Below are 24,010 nucleotides of genomic sequence, written 5' to 3'. Positions count from 1 at the left end.
GGAATGGAGTCCCAGAAAAGAAACTTGATCATTGAGGAACAGAGCAGAAAACTGATGTTACTAAGAAATTGGGTGCAACACAGAGGTATTTGAAAACTTACTTTTAAGTATTTTCAATCGGATGACCCCAAACAGAAGAAGTTCCCAACCAGCTTAACTCAATGGAAAACACACACAGAGGGTCCGTTATTGTTCTCGACTGTTACGAGATCTGATTCCAGAGTCTAGCAAGTAAGAAGCCTATGAATGGAAACTAGGTAAACAAAGATGTTCAAGGTAAAAAGGCAGAAAACAAGGTAGGACTTTACGTGAATTAGAAGTGAGGGCATTTGGTTCTAAATCCCCCGACTTTGGGTGATGTTTACTCCTTTCTTTGGGTCTCTAAGCCGACTGGTCCTCTTCCAGCTCTGTTACAGGTTTGCATCAAAAGTTTATATGGGCTGTTATCCACAAACAGCCTAGGACTGAGATGACCTGCATGATCTTGTTCAAATCTCTCTTACTCCTAGGCAGAATGCCGTTAAAAAAAAAAAAAGTATGTATTATCTAATCTAAATTCAAGAAAAGATGAGAAACTCAGGGGCAAGGTGAAAGAGTTTTACTAGCCAGTTGAACTCAATCAGAGAGGGCTGCTTTACCTTATACAGAAGTCTCCAAGCTTATAGGTCCTACTTCAAAGGACTGACCTTCTTTGGAAGATAATTGCCCAGAGACATGTCTCCCAGAGCTAACTTATTCTAATTTATATAAAAGAGTGAATTAGGTAACAAAAATGCCGTGAGCTAATGCTATTATTAATTATCAGAATAAATTTGGAAAAATTATGTCCCCTTTCTGGGATTCAGCACCGTAATCTGTAAAATAAAGGGGTTTATCGTTAGTTCCTAAGATTCCAATAGAACCAGGATAAATTCTCCTTTATTTTGTTCACCACCACTGTGAGTCATAACAGCAGTAGTTCACCAACTAACTGGTTACATGCATTAGTTAAGTTAATTGCCGTAATAGCCTTTTGAGGGAGGTACTATTATTACACCTGTTTTAAAGATGAGAAAATTGAGTCCCAGAAATATTACATAACTTGCTTAAGGTCCAAAAAGAAACAGTAAAGGACAGATCTAGGATTCAAACCCAAGAGTTCTAATGCCAGAACCCATGACAGTGCTCCAAAGTTGATCTCACAGAAATGAGCATCCCTCTGCCCCCTAATTTTCTGGTTTTACTAGGTTTTCTGCCTGAAAGTGCAGAAAACATTCACAGTGAGTCTAGGACTGTCTACTTTGACGTATGTAGCATAAGGTGTGAGTCATGGTTTCACCATAACAGCAGTCACACCTGATCTCACCTCCCCTGTGTCTGTCCGGTCTTATATCTGGTGTGGTACTTTCTATTTGTCAGAGGACTTAGCTTGCCTGCTTTCTCATTTTATGCTAGCCCTTACCATGAAACACACACACACACACACACACACACACACACACTTTTTTTTTTTTTTTTTTGCGGTACGCGGGCCTCTCACTGTTGTGGCCTCTCCCGTTGCGGAGCACAGGCTCCGGACGTGCAGGCTTAGTGGCCATGGCTCACGGGCCCAGCCGCTCTGTAGCATGTGGGATCTTCCCGGACCGGGGCACGAACCCGCGTCCCCTGCATCAGCAGGCAGACTCTCAACCACTGCGCCACCAGGGAAGCCCACACACACATTTTTAAAAGGAAATACATTTTATAGAAGTGAAGCATGTTGGAATTCCTAAATTAAAATATCCTGGTTAAAGTAGGAGAACAAAAGGTAAATGTGACAGAAGACACCTAGCATACAGGCTCCATTAGTAACTGTAGTGCATCCTCGTTGCTGTCTTTAACCTTTACCTTGCTGCCCACAGATATTCAGGATCAGCAGGGCCTGTATGGGAAGAGTCCTGGAAACTTCAGTCTAGACACAGCTCTCCCACTCAACATCTGTGACTCCTGATAAATAACCTAAACTCTGTGTCTGTTTTTTTATCCCTAAGGTATTCCCTGACTCTAAACTACTTGAGATGCCCAATATGTTCCCCCATGGGAAACCCATGATGGGGATGGGAAGTGGGGTATTATTGCCTGGGGAAGTCATTGTCATATCAAACCTGTGAGGCAGTGGCTTGTCTATAGAAGGGGAGAGATCCAGGACTGAGACCTTAGGCATGGCCAAGGAGAGCTAGAGACCAGGTAAAGATTACCATGGGTCAGAGAGCCCAAACTCCCCAGCCAAAATTGAGTCAGCAATCCTAAACTAGGTAAACTCACAGAAGCTAAGGGAAAATGATTATTGACAGTCAGTAAAGGGGAGAGGAGAAGAAAGTTGGCTATAAGGGTACATAAGACAAAATGACTCCAAAAAACAAATAAAAGGGATCCTAAAGCCATCATTAGAAATAGAAAATAATACAAAGTTCCCTTAAATACTAGACCATTATGTACAGATTGCTTTTGCTTTCACACACACACACACAGTCACACACACACACCCCCGAGTTATCTGCAATGAGCATTGGATTATAAGTTTTTCTTTTTACATTATGCATTTTTGTATTTGAATTGTTTACAATAAAGTGTAAAATCCTAGACCATAGAAGCCTACACAGTTGTTAAGGAAAACTTTAAAATGATCTCAAATCATTATAGTTTCCAAAAAAATAACAAATTATAAAGACTGAGCTGATAAACAAATGTCCAATGATTCAGCCAAGATTATAGACCTAATATGTATCAGAACAAGTATTAATTCTAAGGGTACAAACCTCAATTCCACTTCTCTAGGTTTACAAAGAAACAATATGATGATGAAAATCCTTTGAAAAAATTCAAAAGAAATCTACGTAGCGTTTGGAATAAAGCACCTATAGTTAAGCTTGTTCACAAAAGAATATTATGGCCATAAATATAGACCATAAATATAGAAAAGAGACTGAGAATGAGCTAAGTTTTGAGAAAGAATATAAATAAAGAAGGCACTGCTTGGTGAAGATGTAGTAATGTTAACAAGTATCAGAGAGAAGGCAGAATGCCACTCCTGATGGCTCCACCAAGAACTACAGTCTGGAAAATAAAAAGTTTGAAGGTGAAATTAAAGTTCATAACAGGAAAAAAGACTCTAAGAGAACACTGAGTTGTGTTAAATGAACTCAAGCCTCCAGACGCAGACAAAGTATACATCACGGTGCCAAGTAAAGTTTAAAACCTGACTGGTGAATTGTTCTTCGTAATATTTGAGGAACTTCAGCAATGAGATGATGTTAACACAATCTTCATAAGAAGAAAAAATGTTCTGCAGTCTATAGCTAGTGAACTTCACTTTATTCTAGAGCAGTGTTGGAAAATGGATGGCACTGTTCACAGCTTCCTTTTTCTTCTGCGCTGTCTTATTCAACATGTTTCCCGGGGCAACTGCTGAGGAAACCAGGTGTGTTTGGATTTAAGTCTGCAATAACCACTTTTTGTTTTACTAGCCCACTTCTATTTTACTTCAAAGATAATAAAATACAGCCAGGTCTCTGAGGACATTTTTTTCCTAATAGAAAAGTCTACATAATTTAAATAGCAATGGATCAAATTAACACAGTTTATGAAAATTTACGTGTAAAAAAATTCCCAAGTGAAAAAACTAATGCTCTTGATAAAATGAACAAATTACTAGAAGGATAAGTTAGGAGCTTGGGATTAACACATACACACTACTATTATAAAATAGATAAACATCAAGGACCTACTGTATAGCACAGGGAACTCTAGTCAATATCTTTTAATAACCTGTAATGGAAAAGAACCTGAAAAGGAATAACTATATATATACATTTATATGTACAACTGAATCACTTTGCTGTACACCTGAAACTAACACAACACTGTGAATCAACTATACTTCAATTAAAAAAATTCATAACTGAAAAACTTACTATCCTTTATAAACTATAAAGTCATCACAAGCTTTGGTTGAATGTTACTCTGGCAGATACTGTTGGTTGCCTACTCAGTCTTTACTCCCATTTCCCCTTGTTCCCAATCATGTGAGTCTGCCTCAGGGGACACAGAGTAAAAAATACAAGGGTCTAGTCTCTCTTCCAGCTCGGGATGGTTAGATCATCCAATTCTAGCCAATGAAACATAAAAGGAATTCTGCCGGGTAGATTCCTGGATTTTTTTTTTTTTTAATGGATTAAAAGAGAAAAAGTAAAGAAGAGTGTTATTCCCTACCCACAACCCATTTCCTTCCAGATTTGGGGTGGAATTTTAGAGGACCTATGCCAGCCATCCTGTGACCATCCTAGCAACAAAGATTTGATGAAGACAGACCACATGCCAGACATTTTGATTACTGGGGATTAGAGAAGGAGTAGGCCAGAGGGGATAGTGGTTCATCAGTATCAGGAAACTGATCATTATTTGGCCTAAAGCCTACAGCGTTCAGTAGATGGCTGAACATGAAAATAAAGAGCAAGTTTAGCATATGCTTCAGGGGAAAAAAAAATCACAACTAGTGAGTCAGAAGTTTTAGAATCTGTCTGAAGAATAGAATGTCTCCTTGTTAAAGCAGTTAGAAAAGCAGGATCTATACTGGCTTTGAGAGAATGGATGCAGCCTGTAGTCCTTGCATAAGAAACCTGTTTTTCTCATCCTTACCTAAATGCTTCCCCAGAAGTTTCCCATTTTTTAATCCCCCCCCCGCAAAATGTGGATAGGAAGTAGTTTATGTCTTGTAAAGTAAACTCTATAAAAGGTCTGCAAAGCAAATCAATAGCGAAGTTTTCCGGAGAGTAGTACCTTCAATTGGCGTGGTATTCAATAGGGGTCATGTTCTCTCCCTTTGCTTAGGCCAGGGAAAGCAGCCCTTCTCTCCAGGGAATGGGTGTAGAAACTAGGAACATTGAGAAGGGGGCACTTGGTGACGTGCTTTGGAGTATTTTTCCCGTGGCCTATAAGAACACTCACTTGTAGAGGATAATTTCAATTTTTTTCTCTAATATTATATAGATTTTAATTTACCTAAGTCTTCAGGGGGTGGCTTTAGGAGGAAGATACTCAAAAGTAGAAGAGAGTATAGCCTGTGACAATTTACATGCTCTCTGATATCAATCTTCAGGAACAGCATCAGGTCATTTCCATGAGTCCCATAAAACGAGAGATGCCCCATTGCAAAACTGGGATGAGCTGGGAAGAGAACATAATCCTGAGGAATGATTTCTAGGAGGATGATTGCAGAGGGATATGAAGTAATCTCCTCTACCTTCGTTTTATACATGTCCTAGAGAAAAAAAAGAGGCCTTTTAGAGGGGAAAAAACCGGCATTTTAGTGATGTTGTTGGTTTGATCAGCTCATACACTACACTGTACCATCCAGGACAGAAAAGAACTAACCATGTGCCAGAAGAATCACGCGCCAGGCGGTACTCAGGGCTGATAGTTGGATAGCCCATATCCATTGCTTAGCTTTCAGAGTTATTGTGAGGGTAAAATAAATAGAAAAGGAGGGAGCATTGCATCAATGAAAAATGTATTTGAATAGAACTAAAAATTAACCATATAATCTATTAATTCAACAAATACTATTGAACACCTAATAGGTATCGAATACTGTGAAGATGGCTGGTAACGTCAAACACTGTTGTTAGTTGTTGCTACATACTAATTAACATGGATCATAAGAATCCATCTCTTGCATGCTAGAAATCAAAATGTAATATGAATATCATGGATACAGGTGAGTAGGTTGTTTGGAAGCAGAAGGGCACCTGGAAACAGCACCACAATCTTTTCTCTGAACCTCAGACATTTTCCCTGATCTAACTAGCTGTCCATCCCTAGTATAAAGATCATCCCTGGCTGCCTAGAAAAGCATCCTTCCCCTTCTCTAGAAGAATGCACAATGATTATTGGACTAGTCTTCTTTGATATGGAGGAACAGAGACTCATCCCCTGCTATTTTCCAATATGGAAACTGAAGCAATGGGCAATGATGTGCATACAACCGACATCACTAATTGTTGATAACAGAAGTTTTAAAAATTAGAAAGCCATGTCAGAATAATTACATATATAAAGGTCTGACTTATTTTAAGGAAGCCTCAATGTGTAATTACTCTTTTTTTTTTTTTTTTTTTGCGGTACGCGGGCCTCTCACTGTTGCGGCCTCTCCCGTTGCGGAGCACAGGCTCCGGACGCGCAGGCTCAGCGGCCATGGCTCACGGGCCTAGCCGCTCCGTGGCATGTGGGATCTTCCCGGACCGGGGCACGAACCCGCGTCCCCTGCATCGGCAGGCGGACTCTCAACCACTGCGCCACCAGGGAAGCCCTAATTACTCTTTTAAGAAAGGAAAAAAAGAGGAAAATAAGGAAGGTTGGCTTTAGAAGATTCTGGGTTTAAAAATTTTTCCAAAACATTAGTCATTCAAGTGACAAATTAACTGCCACTTATTAAAAACATAACTTGGTTTACAAAACTACAGTTATCTACAATATGCTGGTGTAGGAATGGGGCGTATCGGGGAGGAGAGCTATACTTCAAGACCTAAGGGGGTGGCAGGGCATTGGCAGGGGAGCAGCTCCTAGCTGTGAAGAGTTTATATGTCCTCTGACCAGAATCACTAGCTTCCAGCTATTACCTGTCTTTAAAAAACTATTCTCTTGCCCCAGGGACTCAACAAGTTGTCTATTTCCCAGCTCTGGGAATGATTCAAATGCAAAAGTGGAATCTGAACATTTAACTGTGGAAGCCCCAAGTGAGGCAGCAGCCTTCCCCAGAGAACAAATTATTAAGGAATTACCCTATTAATTGCGTGACTACCTCCTTGAACAAACATGAATATGCAGGTGAGACTAAGACCCCATGGTCCTCTTTGGGACCGTGTTGGGAACTGGAAGAGAACCAGTTGGGAACTGGAAGAGAACCAGCTGGGAACTGGAAGAGAACCACCGCGCTCGATGTCTCATCTTCTTCATTTCCAGCAGAAACCTCCTTTGTTCACATGCCTCACACCTTAAATGAATCAGCCAGAATCCTCTGGTGAAAGAGCTAGGTGAGGAGAAAGATAACGAAGTCTCCAACCGAGACTGAAAGTTTAGAGTTGAGTCCCGACTAACGATCTTAATCACACACGTTAGTGCCTTGAGGAGGCTTGGAGTGAACAGCTTATAAACCAGACCCACTTCAGGGATTAAATCTATGTTAGTGAGTATCACCTTTGCCAAATAAGAAGGCCTACAGACTTGCGAGTGCAGGGTGTAAAGGATAAGATGAAGGTAGGACAAAATGAAGTGCACAGACTTTCTATTTAATGGAAAAGCTCTCTTGCTGAGTAGGAGTGTCATTTATTACTTGGCATTGGTATCGATGTCATTGGAGGTGAGGATAAGACATGGTTACGAAGAATTTAAATGAGGAAGTGAAAGAATTTCAAAACTGATCTTTCCATACATCTCTCTACCTTCTTAGAGGTCTACTTAATCCAAGCCCATGTAAATAGGAATTTCCTTTTCCTTTCTTGGCATTCAGGAAGATAAACAGTATTCCCTCTTAAAACTGGGAAAATTCTTCCTAATATATGAACCTCTCTATTCTCCTATTTGGTCTGTGTCCCTGGCATCTGTGTTATCACTAGACCTTAACAATTCCATCAATAAAATTTAATTGAATATTTGATGAACTTAAGTAGAAAATCATGTAATGTAAGACCACAAAAACCAAGCCTTGGTTCTATCACCAACAGGCTGTATAACTATGGGCAGATAATAAGTGCAGAGTCTCAGCTTCCTAATCTTAAAATGGGGATGATAATATCCCTGCAGTGGGTTATTGTGGGGCTCAAGCTAAATGAAGTTATGAGGGTAAACTTCATAACTGGATTATAACTGGTACATAGTATTTAGTTCCTATGTGTCAAGCACTGAACTAGGTTTGTTGGATATACCCCGCATACTACTGTCTACAGTGAGGAGACAGGGGACCCAGGATGTGGCAGAGGAACATCAAGGTGCTTGAAGGGGCCACAGAAGGGAAGAGAGATGCTGGAATTGGGAGAGGCTATCTTGTAAGATTAGCACTGAGTATAGCTTTGAATGATGGAACCAACATTTGATGGTCTCAGAAGATGTGGTAGTGAGAGTTTTGCAGACAGAGGTAACCAAAACGTTCAGAGTTGGAATCTGGTATTTGGGGATGCTTTCAGCTAATAGTACCTAGACTTACAATAGCACACAGGAGGTCTGACTGAGTTAAGATATGCACAAGAGTACAAACAACCCAGAGGACAGGCCTGACGTTTTTTCAGAGAAAAAATCAAACTGTTTTCTTTCATTAAGCCTCTACCTAGCCATGCTGACCGTTCAGACTCTTAACAGTTCCTGAGAAAGGGGGTTGGAGCTGGTGGGAGGGGGCAGGGAACCTACGGAAGAGGATGGGGGTGGTGACATCAGGCCCGGCTGTTGAGTATTCCAGCACCTGCCAGGGATGCCCTGGGGACACCAGGTCTGCCCTGCTGGGGCCCAGCTGCCACCCGGGCCCTCCTGACATCTAACAATGGGCGGTTGAGAGGTCAGGAGGGAATAGGGCAGGCATGACAATGAGATTCCGATGCTATAGAAAGAGGAACAATTGGGGCAGAGGGAGAGAGAAGCCAAGTGTTTTGGAACTGTGCAGGATTGGGGGCTGGAGGCAAATGTGAAGATAAAATTAGAATGACTGGAATGTTATGGGGGTGTCAGGGAATGAGGAAGAGAGAGTCTGTCCTTGATTATTCTGTTCAGAACAGAAAAGGTCAGCTTGGCGAGGGAACAGGCTCCCTTGCTCCTGACCTTGGGGTTGGTCCGTCAGTAGCACGCATCTCCTCTGCCACATGAGCCTGATCTCTCTAGCTCAGTCATTTATTCTTCTGTCCACTCAATGAGTATGTATTAACTCTTGCCATATATCAAACTCTTTGCGAGGTGCTAGGGACAGAGGTTTCCATTTATCTTCCTACTATTGATGAGCAAGTCTTCAGGGGAGATGGATTTAGGAGCACAGGAGCAGAGCAGAGTGACTTAGATGTTCCATAGAGGTGGGAGGATAACACTCTTGTGGGGGGGTGAGCAGAGGAGCTATTAGCTCACAGAGCAGGGGAACCTCATCCAGCCTGGGAGCTGTGTGTGTTAGGAGCGGGATCAGAAAAGCTTCCCGGGCTTCCCTGGTGGTGCAGTGGTTGGGGGTCCGCCTGCCGATGCAGGGGACATGGGTTCGTGCCCCGGTCCGGGAAGATCCCACATGCTGCGGAGCGGCTGGGCCCGTGAGCCATGGCCGCAGAGCCTGCGAGTCCGGAGCCTGTGCTCCGCAGCGGGAGAGGCCACAGCAGTGAGACGGCGGCCTACCGCAAAAAGAAAAAAAAAAAAAATTTCCCGGGGCACGTGACATCCGAACTGCGTCTTGAATGTAAGTAGGAGTTTGGCAGGCAAAAGACCAAGGGAAGGCAGGGGAGCTGGAAGGTCATTCGGCAAAGAGAGAATAAGTTAGTTAGGAATCAACTAGGAAAATACCTGTCAAATAAGGCCTTGGAGTTTCCAGAGGCTTAGGCTGATGCCAAGGGTAGGTTATTCAGGTGATTTCAAGGCTCAAAACAAAAATTCTAGCTGGAGAATTATCTGGAGAGCTGTTACTTCCCTTGCGTTTGCAAGAAATAGCATCTCTGTTGTCTTTGATCTGCCAGTCTCTTTCTGCCAGTGCAGAGATGCACCATGGATGCTGGTAGAGGACTTCTTCAGAAATACATTTAGGAAAAAAAAAAAGTGTTCCTTTGTCTCCATTCGTATTTGCTGATAAGACAATAGACATCCAGTGCAGCAAACGTTGACTTGGATCAGGTCTTCAGAGAAAACCAGTTAAATACTTGAGTGCACTGCAAATGATGGGCCGCCCAGATTTAGGCTTAAGGGATGGGAAAGATGTTATGTGGGTGAAAAGCAATTTGGTGTGGGTACAATTGATGGTGAGGAAAGAAACCAGTGCTGCTGGAATGCAAAGAACTGGAAGAGATGTCTTCTTTCCCTCCAATGCCTAAACCTAGTACTTTCCTTGGATACTGTTTAGGGTCCAGAGATGGAGGCCCCTTTCTTATCAAACGAAGAGTCCAAGTCCTTCACAGCGACTGCTTAGAGTCTTGTGTTGTGATGGATTCTGAGGAAGGTCCAGGTTCAGTAAGAAAGAGAGTCCTGCTTCATTAATGACATCCATATGGGCAGGCATGGAGGAAGCGGTGGAAATCACTTCACATGTTTTCCATCCCTGTGTACAAACCCAAAATTTTTAGATGGAAAAAAAATAATAACTGAAAATGATAGAGATCTGTCTCCTTAGAGAGGTAATATAAATCTGTGCTATCCATTGTATAGGACCTAACCATATGAGGCTATTTAAATTTAGATTAATTATACTTAAATAAATTAAAAAATTTAGTTCCTCAGTTTCACCAGCCAATTTTAAAGGGCTTGATGTTATAGGACATTTCCCTCATTGCAGACATTTCTATTGGACAGTGCTGGTAGAGAGTGGTGGATAAAAATGCAAGCTCAGGTGCCAAACCATTTGGGTTAAATCTCAGATCTGTCACTTGCTTGTTATGTGAACTGGTAGAGCTGCTTTACCCCCTCTGTGCCTCAGATTTTCATCTGTAAAATGCAGACAATGCTAGCACCGATTTCATAGTATCATACTAAGAATCACATTATTTCATATATGTAAAAAATGAAGCACATTGCCTGGCACCTGGTTAGCACTCAATTAATATTAGCTGTTATGATTATTATCTGCTCGTGTTTATGCAACAGTCTAGGAGCAGAAATGGTTAGAAAGTTCTTGACCCCCAGTCTAGCTCTCTCCAAAGATCTATCAGCCTGCTCTCAACACTGAGCATCATTTCACATTCAGAGCACCCTTTCCTTGTCACCCCAAGCCCCTTATTTCTGTGCAATGGAATGTCCCATCCTGGGAACCCAGGGCATTGCCCCACGCTTATCTCTCCCCCTTTTGCTTTGCCTGATGCCCACTTTCCCTGGGAATCCGGGCTGCTGAGAACAACTGCAGCTGCTATCTCTGCTTGCAGCTGCTGCCCAAAAACAGGGCAGCATGGTTCAGCGATGCTCCCTCTCAGGACTGCATTTTTTTCACTTATCCTTGAAAATCTTGTTGGACTGTGCCAACGGTGGACACGGTGTCAGCTGCCCCCTGTCTGTCCCTGATGCTTCTGCTTAGGGACCCCTTTGTACTCAGGCTCCAGCTGAGTCACACACTCCAGACTGCAAGCTAGTAATTCCTTCTGATGGCTTCAGTCATCATCCAGTACTACTTGTACCCCCACGGGTCCCCTTTCCTCATTTCTCCGCCTCTTCTTTGGTCTCTCTTTCCATTAGCCCAATGTGATGGAGGTCGCACCTGTGTAGGAGGGAATGACGTTGATGATGATGACTATGACAGAGTCTATGACAGAGTACCACTTATTGATCACTAGTAATGTGCCAGGCCTCATGATACATTTAAGGTAATCATTATATTTAATGTCACAGAAATCTTGCAAGATATTGTCATCATTTTGCAGATAAAGATTTTGAAGCTCTAGGAGTTTATGAATCTTGTCCAAAGTCAATTACGGTATGTGGGAAGCCAGGCATTCACATAGAGTTTGTCCAGATCACAAACCCAAAACAAATCGTGAGAACTCAATGGCTCTGTGAGCTAGAGAAATTGATCCACCCACATCACTGGTAAACCATTTTTTTTTCTCTGTACCTTGTCATTAAAGAAGATATATCCAGGGCTTCCCTGGTGGCACAGTGGTTAAGAATCTGCCTGTCAATGCAGGGGACAGGGGTTCGAGCCCTGGTCCGGGAAGATCCCACATGCCGTGGAGCAACTAAGCCTGAGTGCCACAACTACTGAGCCTGCATGCCACAACTACTGAAGCCTGCGCACCTAGAGCCCGTGCTCTGCAACAAGAGAAGCCACTGCAATGAGAAGGCCGTGCACTGCAACAAAGAGTAGCCCCCGCTCGCCGCAACTAGTGAAAGCCCGCATGCAGCAACGAAAACCCAATGCAGCCAAAAATAAATAAATTTATTAAAAAAAAAAAAGAAGATATATCCAATGACCAAAGGGAAACTTTCATGTTGTGACATAAGTCTTCTGGTGAATGGGGCGACTTGGGAGACCCGTAGTCTTTGCTCTTCTCCAGAACGATTTATTGTGGTGATATTTCTGTTGCTCTGAAGACATAACCAGGGACTGTCTTCAGGGAGGCTTGGTGGAGATCGTGGTGGTGCCCAGCCTTTTGTGCAGCAGGAATCAATACACATGCTCCTACCTGAGGCACAACAGAGGCAGCAGCTGGCTGTTTCCTGAAGTGGACCTACCTCCCCAACTCCGTGGAGACCCCAGGTCCTCTGGGACAGCATCTAAATATACTTGAGATGTCCCACTTGAGGAAATTGCACCCACACGCCTTTTATCTTGCCTTTATTCTGTTCATTTAGACTTCCTCTCTCTCCTTCCCTTCTCTCTGTCTCACTTAGCCTATATGTTGGTCCTTTTTCTGTTCCTCTGGTTTTGTTTGTTTTTGAAACTCTACTCCTTCAACAGCTTTTATTGGTCTCTGTATTTAACTCCATATTGTTTCAACCAGCCTGTCTGGCTTTGTCTAAATAAATTTTTTATAGTGAAGTTTTTGTTCTTTAGCATAGTGGACATTGGGGAGACAAAACTCAGGAAATGTTTACAGTCTTTTTCATTGACACATCTACTGTGCAAAAATCACTCTGACAACAAGTCATCACTTCCTTCTTATGAGCTGCGTAGACTTGGACATTATCTGAACCTCCTTTTGATCATCTGTAAAATGGAAAAAGAAAAAAAGTTTTTTTCCCAAAGCTGTATGAGTTCATGGGAATGTAAAGTTACCTTCACAATTCCCAGCACGTGTTCACGTGCTCCAAAAAAAAAGAAAAAATTTGCTTTACCTTCTCCTTACTATATGGAAAGGACTGCACCGGGAGCAGTGCAAGAGGATAAAACAGTCTCTCTTCTCAAGCTTATAAACAGTAAAGGAGACATAAGTGGAAACAGTAACTTCACTTGTAGCATCAATTATCATGATTCTCTAAACTTCAAAAAGAAGGAGGCAATAATTAAATAAATATAAAGGAGGCAATAATATAAATACAATACATATAAATAAATAAAATAAAGAAGGTGGTCCTAATTATTATAGGGATATCTGGTAAAGGCTTATCAAGGACGAATTTCAATTAGGCTTTGAAGGATAAATACAATTTCAGCAAGTGACAATGGAGGAGAGAGCACTCCGGAGAAAGGCGTTGCCAGGAACAAAGGCAGGGGAGCAACTTCACTTCATGTTGATTAGAGGAGCTGTAATCCAGAGAGGCAACACAGATGTATAGCTAGGAGGGTAAGAAGGTGGGGGGAATGGGGTGATATATGTGTGTGTATATATATATATATATCATTAGTGATATGTAAATGTAGACCAAGACCAGTTGTGGTGCACGGGCTTTAAATGTTAGGCTTGGGAAGCTTGGACTTCATTCTATAGTGGTTGAAGGACCAGTGCAGGATTTTGACCAAAGAAATGACATGATTGTGGCTTTACTTTAAGGTGGTCAGTCAATCAGGATGGATTCACGAAGAAAAGAAACATTGCGTGCAAAAACATTGGAAGTTTAAAAGAACACTATCGCAGGAGTCTAGACAGATAGATTCTGAGGGCCCTAAGTGGGCAGTGAGGGTGAGAATGCGTGAGGGAAGAGGAAGAAGTAAGGAAGGAAACACGGTGAGCGCTTGCACTGCTGCCTTGATCTCTGTATCTCTGACTCTGTCAGCCTCTCTCAGTGGGCCTTCCTGGAGCTCTGACTCTCCCAGATTCTGTTTCTTTCCATACCCATCTATCCTTCCTCTTCCTTCTGGAAACCCAGACATTGTGGGTCAATGCCTTTTCTCAGCGTATGTGCCAGCAGTGAGGGGAAGGCCAAGGTCCTTCCTTCCAGAGCTTCTGTTCAGGTGAGAAAACAGCTTGCCTGGGAGCTGCTTGGAGACAAGGAGACTTTAGAACCTCCTTTCAAGTCTGGCCCATTAGGCAAACCTCTCCCAGCGCTTTTCTCCTTCGCTCCTCCAGTCCTAAACAGTTCTGAATCCCCCTGCTCCTCCATCTGTCTGTATGTGGCCTAGATCTCCCTGGACAGGGATTAGGTAATTGTGCCATTCCCATCAGCATGCCCAGGGGTCTGCCGGCTGGCAGCAGCGGGCTGAGCAGGAGCCAGGGGAGCGTCTGCCCCAGGAGTCCCCGAGCAGCTCGCGCCTGTGCCTGGCCCTCTGAGGGCAGCCACGTGCCCGCCTGCCCTGGATCTGCATCAGCTCAGAGGCCAGCTCTCAGAGGAGGAGGGAGCACTTAACCTTTATCCGGCTGCCCCTCCAGGTCCAGCAGGGAACACTAGAGCCTCCTGCACTTCTTTCCTGCCTCTCGGCCTCGGCCGGCCTCCACTCTTCCGTGCCTAACCTAGCTCAGTTACTAGTAGCATTACATTAATGAAGGAAAGCCTCAGGCTGTAGACTTGCCAAGAATTAAATGGTCCAAAAAGTGTTCCCATTTGACTTTAGAGTACATTCAAAGGTGTGTGTGTGTGTGTGTGTGTGTGTGTGTGTGTTTTCAACATGCAACAATCTATACGTGTTAAATATATGTACCTTTGCAGGGGAGGGATAAATTAGGAGTTTGCGATTAACATACACATACTACTATATATAAAATAGATAACAAGGACCTACTGTATAGCACAGGGGACTATATTTCAATATCTTGTAATAACCTGTAATGGAAAAGAATCTGAAAAAGTATATATATATATAATATATATATATGTAACTGAATCACTTGGCTATACGTCTGAAATAACACAACATTGTAAACCAACTATACTTCAATTAAAAAATATATAGACACATACCTTCAAATATATATGCACATATTTACATATATACCTTGATATGTTTGTTTACATATAGATACATTAATATGTGTGTGTATACATGCCACACCACACACACACACATACACACACACCAAAAACTAGGAATATAAAACTGGCATGGAGAAACAAGCTTCATATGAAATATTTTTCGTCAGTCATCTACAACATGAATTATCCATATGGATAACAGAGAACATGCTGTATTTGCAATCAAGTAAACAACATGATCAACATCTTCCTGTTCTTTCCCACTTAAGGGGCAGAGTGGGGGGGAAGGGCACAACTCTAGGAATGACACAATTTCTCAATTCTATCTTTGATAAGTTTACTTTAGCTAAATGTAGATTATGGGCTTGCCAGACATGTTGTGGTGGTTATTGCTAGAGAATAAGTTCATGGCCTAGAAAATTGCCGTCTAAATGGATAAATTGAAGCCACCCAGTTTCTTAAGATAGCTGACTAGTAATGATGAAACCGCACAAGGCACCCCCTTGATTTTATGCTTTGTAGTCCACTTTTTCTTCATCTGTTATCTTTTATTCAATCATCGTTCATTCTTTTTTTTTCAAAATATGTGTAATCGGTCAGAGAAAATGGACATTTACTGCGCATGGAAACATTAAGATGAGAGCAACTTCAGGTTTCTAATGGCACGGTCGTCTTATCCTATAGATGAGAAAACAAAAGCTCAGAGAGTTTACATGACTTGCCATGGTGTCATATTTATTTACACATTTCTACAAGGTGTAAATAGGTTTTTACGATATCTGGAACCTCCTTCAAATGGTTTATTTTGAAGGCTGATGTAACATTAAGAACTTTACTTTGGGACTTATACCTGGTTTAGATGCCCAATAAACAGCAATTTCTTCTTCCTTTCCTTGAGGCTTTAGCCATTATTTTCTAAAATTTTCTTCAGTTCACATTTAGCAAGTTAATTCATTTACTTAACACACATTTGAGGTATTGGTCAAACATTTTATTTTCTTGTGTATTATGACAGCCATAATGGGATTCCTTTGATTTTATGATCAACTACTTCCCTGGTTACTATGCATCTGAACCGGGCCTTGACTACAATTTTCTTTGCTTTATTTCATATTTGTAGTAAATCATTTTAGCCATTTTAGCAAAGCAACTGAGGCTTTGAGGGGTTAATTAATTTAACCAAGGTTATTCAACCAGTAAATTATCCAGAATTGTCATAATAATCCATTAACCTCATCCCAGAAAGTGTGTTTTATTTAACCACAAATAAAGCAGGACTTTACTTATCTAAAACAAGCAAACCAACAAAACATTGTAATCAGATAGTCTCTGACTTAACTTCTAACTAATTGCTTGACCTAGCTAATCAGTAAATGTCTCTGAGTATCAGCTTCCTCCTCTGTTAAACAGCATCTATAATACTTGAACTTCTTGCCTCACCTTGCTGTCAACACTGAATGATAACTGGGTAGAAATGCTTTATTAATGTATACTCTGTCGAACTATAAACTTACAAAGCACAGTCCTGTATTCATTTGTGTATTCGCAGCCTTTGGCTTAATGCCTGGCCCAGAAGAAGTGCTCAGCAACCATTTGCAAAATTGAATTGAAAAGAAATATATAGTACTATGTATATGTGAGATAATAGTATTCCTTTCCTACATCGTCTTAGGTCAGATGACAGCAAAATGCTACCACAAGTCTTCTTTTAACTCCAGGCCAATTTCTAGAAAAGAAAGAAAAATACAATGCTTCCTATTTCCCACATTCAGGAAATTTGCCTTTGAGGATTTCTGTTAAAGGTGTCCCTGTGATGAGTTAGAAAATAGCACATTCCAACGTAAGGAGTACTAGTCAAAAGGCTTGGCTTTTGATATTGGCCCGACTCAATGATCAACTGTATGAATTCAAAGGATCTTTTCTGCTTTCTTGTTCTCAATTTCCTCATCCCTTCCCGTCTACTCCCAATAATAACAATAGCAATAACAATAATAATAGTATATTACTTCCTTTGTGCCGGAACCTGAGATAAACCCTTCATTGGCATTATCATCACTTCTAATTCTCATATCAACTCTGTGAATTTGGTGGGATTTTTATGCCCTTTTTGTCAAGAAGGAACTTGAGACACAGAGATGTTAAATAAATTGCCTGGTTAGCTTTGAACTCAGCCAGTTAGGTTCAAACCCAAGTCTGTCTGATTCAACCCTCTTAACTAAAGATCTCTATGGACTCCCTAAATAAGCCTACTGCAGTCACCATCAGCACTCCCTAGTCATATTATTAGAGACAAAGAGAAAAGTCAGTGTGAGAGTAATCAAAGAATAATGAATAGTAACATGAATGGTAATAAATACCATTTATTAAATATGTGCTTTGGACATGTTATCTCAATTAATTCATCAGAATGACCCTATGAGGATGTCATTGCTATTATTGCCCTTTTAAATTTGAGGGAACTGAGGGTTTCGCAAGGTAATCAATTTAATAAAGGTAATTCAACTAGTAGGTTACATAACTAAAATATCATTTATTAGATCCTAAAGCCAATGCTTGCAATTAATGCACCAGACTATACTCTGAAGTTAGATAGACAGAAAAAAATAATCTTGAAGATAGGCTGCTCCTATGTTGTAAAAGATTTTATTATTTTCATATCGATAATTCCCTGTTAAAACTTTCTTTCTAAAACTCTAAAGATATATAAGATGACAGCCATGAAATGGATTTAAGCCCTCGGAAAGATGGGCACTTTCAAGAAACAAAGCACTGATCTGTGAGCTAACCTGTATCTACATAGACAATGTACAATTGAAAGCTGAGCTTTTGTCAATGGAAAGAGAGTCTTTTCTCAGGTTCCATTTCAGACCTTGGGTATGGGCCAGCCTGGGTCACAGATACAACAGGGTGCCATATGTCATATGGACAATTTGAAGGGTGTCAAGAAGTACCTCCTCTTCCACCAGCTCTAACCTTTTGTAGATATGACAACATTATGTACCTACCAGCCAAGCAGCCAAACAACCAAACCTTTTGGATAAATCATCTAGTTCAAATCCTGGCTGTACCTTTCACTAGCAGGGTGAGCTTGAACAGGTTACTCCATGCCTTAGCTTCATAATTTGTAAAATGAGGATGATAATAGTGTCTCCCTTAGAGGGATTGTTGTAGATTGAAGGAATACATGTAAATCACCTAGAAAAGTGACAGTACATAGTAAGCATTTCTAACAGCTAGATGTGATTGTGGCTGGTATCTGTCAGTTTATCTGTATTCCTCTAGAATATTCTTTGCTAAATGTCCTCTTAATAATCATCAAATGATGCATACACTATTATCCATTCAGTATTGCAAAAAATTGGAAAAATCCAAATTTTGTAATTTAATATCATACGTTATGTTTTTTTTTACTTAACATGTTAACCAGCTATAACAAAGAATTAAGAAAGTTTGATGATATATGAAACTACTCAAACGTATGTGTTGAAATAAAGTATGCAGAACTGTGTTATATTATGCTACCAAAAACAGAAGAAAAAAGGAGAGGATAATCTAACTTCATATTTGTACCTAATGTACCTAATATTCTCTTATATATGCATAAAAGATCTCTGGTAACTAGTAAACTAAAAATTAAAAAGTGGTTTCTAGTTGGAGAGCGGGTACTGGACGGATGGAGGATGGGGTGGGAGAATGACTTTCATTCTGTAGTTTTTGTTTCTTAACTATTTTAAACAAATTCTCTCCCTTGATTAACCAACAATATTTTATTAAAGTTTATTTTTATCATCATCATCATTATTATTTCTTTGTCATCAGAAGTTTATGCATGTAAAAAGGGACCCTGGAAAATTTTCACTGGAGAAATCTGAAGGAAAAAAATCCTGAGACGGAGCTATTGCCAAAAAACACACTTCATAATTTTTTGAAGAGTTGGTAGGCCCACCTAAATTTTGGATAATAGTTCATCTTCCTGTGGTCCACCTCTCTGTAAGTCATCTAAGTCACCTGTTTGATGGCTTAGAATGCTCAGAGCCCTAGATTTGTTTTTTTCTCAATCGCAGGATTTAGAGTCAAAGAAAATTAATAGGTGAGAGTGAAGAAGAACTTTTAAGATTGACAATGCAACACAATGTCTAAGAAGACTCACAGCTTTATTTCTGCTAGGAAAAGAGAAAAAACTTTTTTTTACAAAATGTTTAAGCAATTGCTTTGCATTATCGGGTAAAGTCCCCAGAAGAAAAAGACCATCCGGGGTTGGAGAGTAGGTTCTTTCCAATTACACTGCATTTCCAAATTTTATTCAATTATAAAGTCTCTCTGAACAATCCCACACTGGTTCATGGGTACCATACTCCCCAAAAGCATAAACAACAGATTCCCAAAAAATAACTGGCTCATCTTAGAGTGAAGGAAAAAAAGTCTAAAAATATTACCTTGCATAGCCATTCAAATTATTGCTGCTTTTTATGAAATTATTACAGGTAACTCGGCACTAACTTCCTCCTTTGCCCTCACCCCCAAACTCAGGAATTTCTAGCAAAATTATGAGCTACTTTCCAAATGAAGTCTTAGGGTGGGTTTGCAAGCACATGTTTAGAACCCAAGGAATTTGCATGGAATGGAGAAATAAATTAAATAAATAATAACTAATAAATAATTCAGACAACATTCATTATCTACAAACTTAAATGCCACAAAATGCTAACTTCAAGGATAGATCCCCCCATAGCCTCTCAGGAAGGTAAGTGTCAGTATAGACTCAGAAAGCACATAGGATGGCTTTATAAATCATTTTACTTGTCTATTCCCTCTAGGGCAAATCGTGGTGAGGGGAACCACTTTGGTGGCTGATGGGGTTTAAGAGCTCTCTGCAAGGATACTTTCAAGTGGATTTACAAACCAAGGGTACAAAAACAGTAGGATTACTGCTGCAAGCAAAACGGAAAGAAAATGACTTAGACTGTAAGGAGATAATAAGAGGGTAAAGAAAGTCAAGATACACAAATAGTTTGGCAGGTTTTAGGGGATAGCTAAGCTGTAGAAAATGACATACTAATCTGCCTTGTCAGTTTTATCCATTGGCCCTATTTGTGTACCCTGCCTGCTTCCTAAACTTATCCTCTCTGGCAGCGGCAGGATGTGATCCACTATCGTGTAAACGATTGAGGCTTTTGGTTTGCTTTAAATAATTGTCCTGGCAGATTGAACAGGACAGTGAAATTTCTCAGATCACATTTCTCTGGAAAAAAATGAACTTGACAAAATTACTGCTGATATAAAGGAAAGAAGAGTTACATGAAGAAAAAGAAACATCCTGCAAATCAGGATAAACCTCTGGTGAAGACATAAATTGGTAAAAGCATTCACTGACCTTGGATTTGATTTCTGCATCCCTAAGTCTGGTCACTTGAAATGTTATCTACAATATATAATAACATATTTTAGAAGTGAGGAAGAGGTAACCATTAGTGGGAATGAGACAAAAGAATTATATGTATGTTGGAAAAACTCAAGTTTGGTCAATAAATCGATTGGTGCTTGTGCTTCTAGAATATATGTGTGGACAAAAGCTAGTGGTTTTAACCATTTTTTCCTTAACCAAATGAAATTCATCTTGCCAAAGAAAACCTAGTGGTTTTCCCATGGGCGGGTGTGAGCTGGAGAGAGTCCCCAAACGATGGTTAGGTAGTATCCAACAGCCATTTTATTGCTCTTGAATGTGGCCTGGGTTGTTTGCTGATTCCAATAGCAGTACCTGAGCTTCATCAGAATTTCCAGGGCCCTCAGGTTATGAAAGCCATGAAATGGTCTAGATGACTTCTCCAAGTCCCATTGGTTGTAGGAGTCTGAGGTTTCAGTGACTTGCTTGCCCCACCTCTAGTACTGAGAAAAGTGCTTTTGAAATGTCATCAAGAATCGAGTTGGTATGAGATCTCTATTATGGTTCTCAAATTACTATGGAAGATATGTTCAGCTTTCAGCCCAACAAGAAATAGAGCTAATCTCTTAAAGAACATTATTCGCAGTGACAGCCAAGTTAGAATGTTAGCCTCTGGAAGCTATTTTTAGGTAAATGCAAAGAAGTCCTATCATCAAGTCCCCGAGAGACACGCATTGGCAATTCCATTTGATCATTCCACGCACGGTGTCCATTTCCTGTTACTCCTCAATCCTTCTACTTTCAAGAAGTTTATAGGAGTGATCACCAAAGTCACAGAATTTCAGAACTATGAAGGACTTTAGAAATTATCTAGACTTAGAACAATTGACTGATTTTACCAGTAAGTAAACAGAGGCCAGAAATGAAAAATTAATTGGCATAGATCATTCAGTGAGTTTTTGGCACCACTAAGATAGGATCCAGGGCTTCTGTTCTATTTTCACATGATTGTAAAGAGTCATATAATTTCACTTTAAGACCCTAAATAAAGGAATCAATACAATATGAGAAGTCGATGAGAAAAGAGAGACAGGTGTAAGAAGGTGTAAACAGACTGGGACTATTTTGTTTGATATGTTTGTTTGATATGTATCTGTAGGGTTCCATTAAGGTCACTGAGTCTTCAGCTCAACCACTTGAGTTATGGGAAATGTCTCCACATCTTCCTCTGAAATGCTGGTCTGACTGCCCTAATCAGTGAAGATTGTATTGAGCTGGGCCCCAATGCCATGATGGGGGTAGGAATCATAGGACATATCTATGGGAACATCATAGCGGGGTGTACCAGCCTGAAAGGGAGTTGAATGTACATGCCCTGAGCTTAGACTAGCAGAGGGGTAATGTGGCATGAAACTGTAGGATTTATCCAGGTCAGGGGAGGCATCTTGCTTCAAGGAGAAGTTCCCACTGATGCTCAGGGGTGGAGTAAGTGGGCCCTCATAAGGTGGTGTACTGCAGTCAGGTGGGTGGCTCCCAAAGGATGATTCTCCCAAACTCTTGAATACTGGGGGTTTGAGATTAACAAGATGTGTTTCCATATGGCCATAAGGTGGGCTGGGGAGCCCAGGAGACTGATAGTTGAAGTTGTGGACAGAGATGGCAGAGTCACAAATAGGAGATTTCTCCTCACACTTCTCCAGGAGGACAGACTGAGAGCCCAGCTGGAGGCATCCAGCCACCAGGTTGCTTGTGGGCTGAGAGAGCCCTTTACAGAGCATCTCCACAAAGCCCTTCCCTTCAGGTGTCTGTCCAGTTTCTAGGACCTCAGACAATGCCCAAATATAGTTCCTGGCCAGTCTAAGAGTCTCTATCTTGGAGAGCTTTTGGGTCTTAGAGTAGCACGGCATAACCCTCCTCAGGTTGTCCAGGGCATCGTTCAGGCCGTGCATCCGGGTCCGTTCCCTAGCATTAGCCTTGACTCTTCGAGCCCTGAATCTCTCAAGGCGAGCTTTCGTCATCTTCTTTTTCTTGGGACCTCTTCTCTTAGGCTTCTCCCCATCTTCTTCCTCCTCTTCTTCCTCCTCAATACTGTCATGCTCTTCAGCTAAGCTGCCAGGCATCCCATAAGCAGCTGGTCTTCTCTCCTCCTCCTTTATCTCATTCTGAGAAGCCAGACCTTTGTCCATCCAAGATGGTGTATTGACCAACTCTGTCATCTCCTTGGGTTTCACATAAGATTTTGCCATTTCCAGACTCTGGAAAAGGAAACAGCAATGGTTAGTGCCTGTGAACATCTGATTTGATTTAAAACTAAATTTTCTTTTTATGTCTTAGATGTAAAGCACAGAATTTGTATTGGAATTCAACTTATAATTATCTAGCCCAAGTTCTCCATTCTAAATAACTAATCTAGGGCTTCCCTGGTGGCGCAGTGGTTGGGGGTCCGCCTGCCGATGCAGGGGACGCGGGTTCGTTCCCCGGTCCGGGAAGATCCCACATGCCGCGGAGCGGCTGGACCCGTGAGCCATGGCCGCTGAGCCTGCGCGTCTGGAGCCTGTGCTCCGCAACGGGAGAGGCCACGGCAGTGAGAGGCCCGCGTACCGCAAAAATAAATAAATAAATAAGTAAATAAATAACTAATCTAAGCTCAGATAAATGTCCAGGACACTCACTTAACTATAGCATTTATAAGAAAATCAACTATAGGAAAAGGAAATTGACTTGATTATTCATTGCAGTGTCAATACCCAACTCTTTTTATTCTCAGGTTCTTTATCTCATGGATATTTTATGCAAAAATAACTGATATACCACTCAAAGCATGTTTTTCTTTCTTCCCAGAATTCAGATCATAAAAGGAAATAGCTAAGGTGAGCATATAAATTATTGTCCAAATAGAGAAACTTCTGATATTACATAATAATATGTAAACAATAATTGTAATATTGCAAAATTTTAAAAGAATATCAAACAATAACATAAGAAAACGGTTATATAACTATACCACAAAATAAATGAAAAACTGTAATGAGATCATTCAGACTTTGTACATGTTCTCCAAAGGACTACTCAATCTCTATTTAGAGACACATATACATCTGACTCATAACATCCCTTGTTTCCTACTGACTCTGCTGGTACACAACATGATCATGAAATATTTCTCTCACCATCACCATTTTGTTTTTCAGTAAGCACCTTGCGGGTCTGTCTAGTGTTAGTGGTGTTAGAGGTGTTAGTAACATGGTGTCTAGAAAGGATCAGGAAAAGAGAGGAGGTCACCACTGGTTATCTTTCAAATCCACCCATATGTTAAAAGTGAGAGCTCTTCATTGAACACGCATCTCACACCCTCAGACAAGAATACAGCAGCAGCTCGAATTACAAGCCAGAAGTCTGCCAAACCTATTTAAGATTATTTTAGTGCAACTATTATAAGATTTCATTAAAAATGGAAAATCGGGAACAGATTTTAAACTTCACGGAACATAGTGACTGCAAACATAGCGCAGACTATTTCAGACAAACATGCAAATAGTCTGACTAACTCACTTGCCTAACAGATACTGTTTAGTCAGAATTTTCTATGAAAAATTTGCAATTGTA

The 24,010-nt window shown here is 40.9% G+C and overlaps 1 protein-coding gene across 1 annotated transcript; it reads right to left on the bottom strand.

Moving 5' to 3' along the window:
* Nucleotides 1-21,481: 21,481 nt before the first annotated feature.
* NEUROD4 (neuronal differentiation 4) lies at nt 21,482-22,669 on the bottom strand. Its single transcript, XM_022571457.3, has one exon. The coding sequence runs from the start codon at nt 22,648-22,650 to the stop codon at nt 21,655-21,657; it is 996 nt and encodes a 331-aa protein (XP_022427165.1). The 5' UTR covers nt 22,651-22,669; the 3' UTR covers nt 21,482-21,654.
* Nucleotides 22,670-24,010: the final 1,341 nt, after the last annotated feature.

Source organism: Delphinapterus leucas, chromosome 11, assembly GCF_059928025.1.
Source record: "Delphinapterus leucas isolate spDelLeu-1000000601 "Yukka" chromosome 11, BTC_Dleu_Yukka2, whole genome shotgun sequence".
Lineage (NCBI taxonomy): Eukaryota > Metazoa > Chordata > Mammalia > Artiodactyla > Monodontidae > Delphinapterus > Delphinapterus leucas.
Note: the sequence above shows the minus strand (reverse complement) of the source record. Positions and strands in the feature narration are given on the sequence as shown.

Bases quoted from the DNA above. Each gene is read 5' to 3' on its own strand.
- NEUROD4 (XM_022571457.3), bottom strand. From the start codon at position 22,650: ATGGCAAAATCTTATGTGAAACCCAAGGAGATGACAGAGTTGGTCAAT.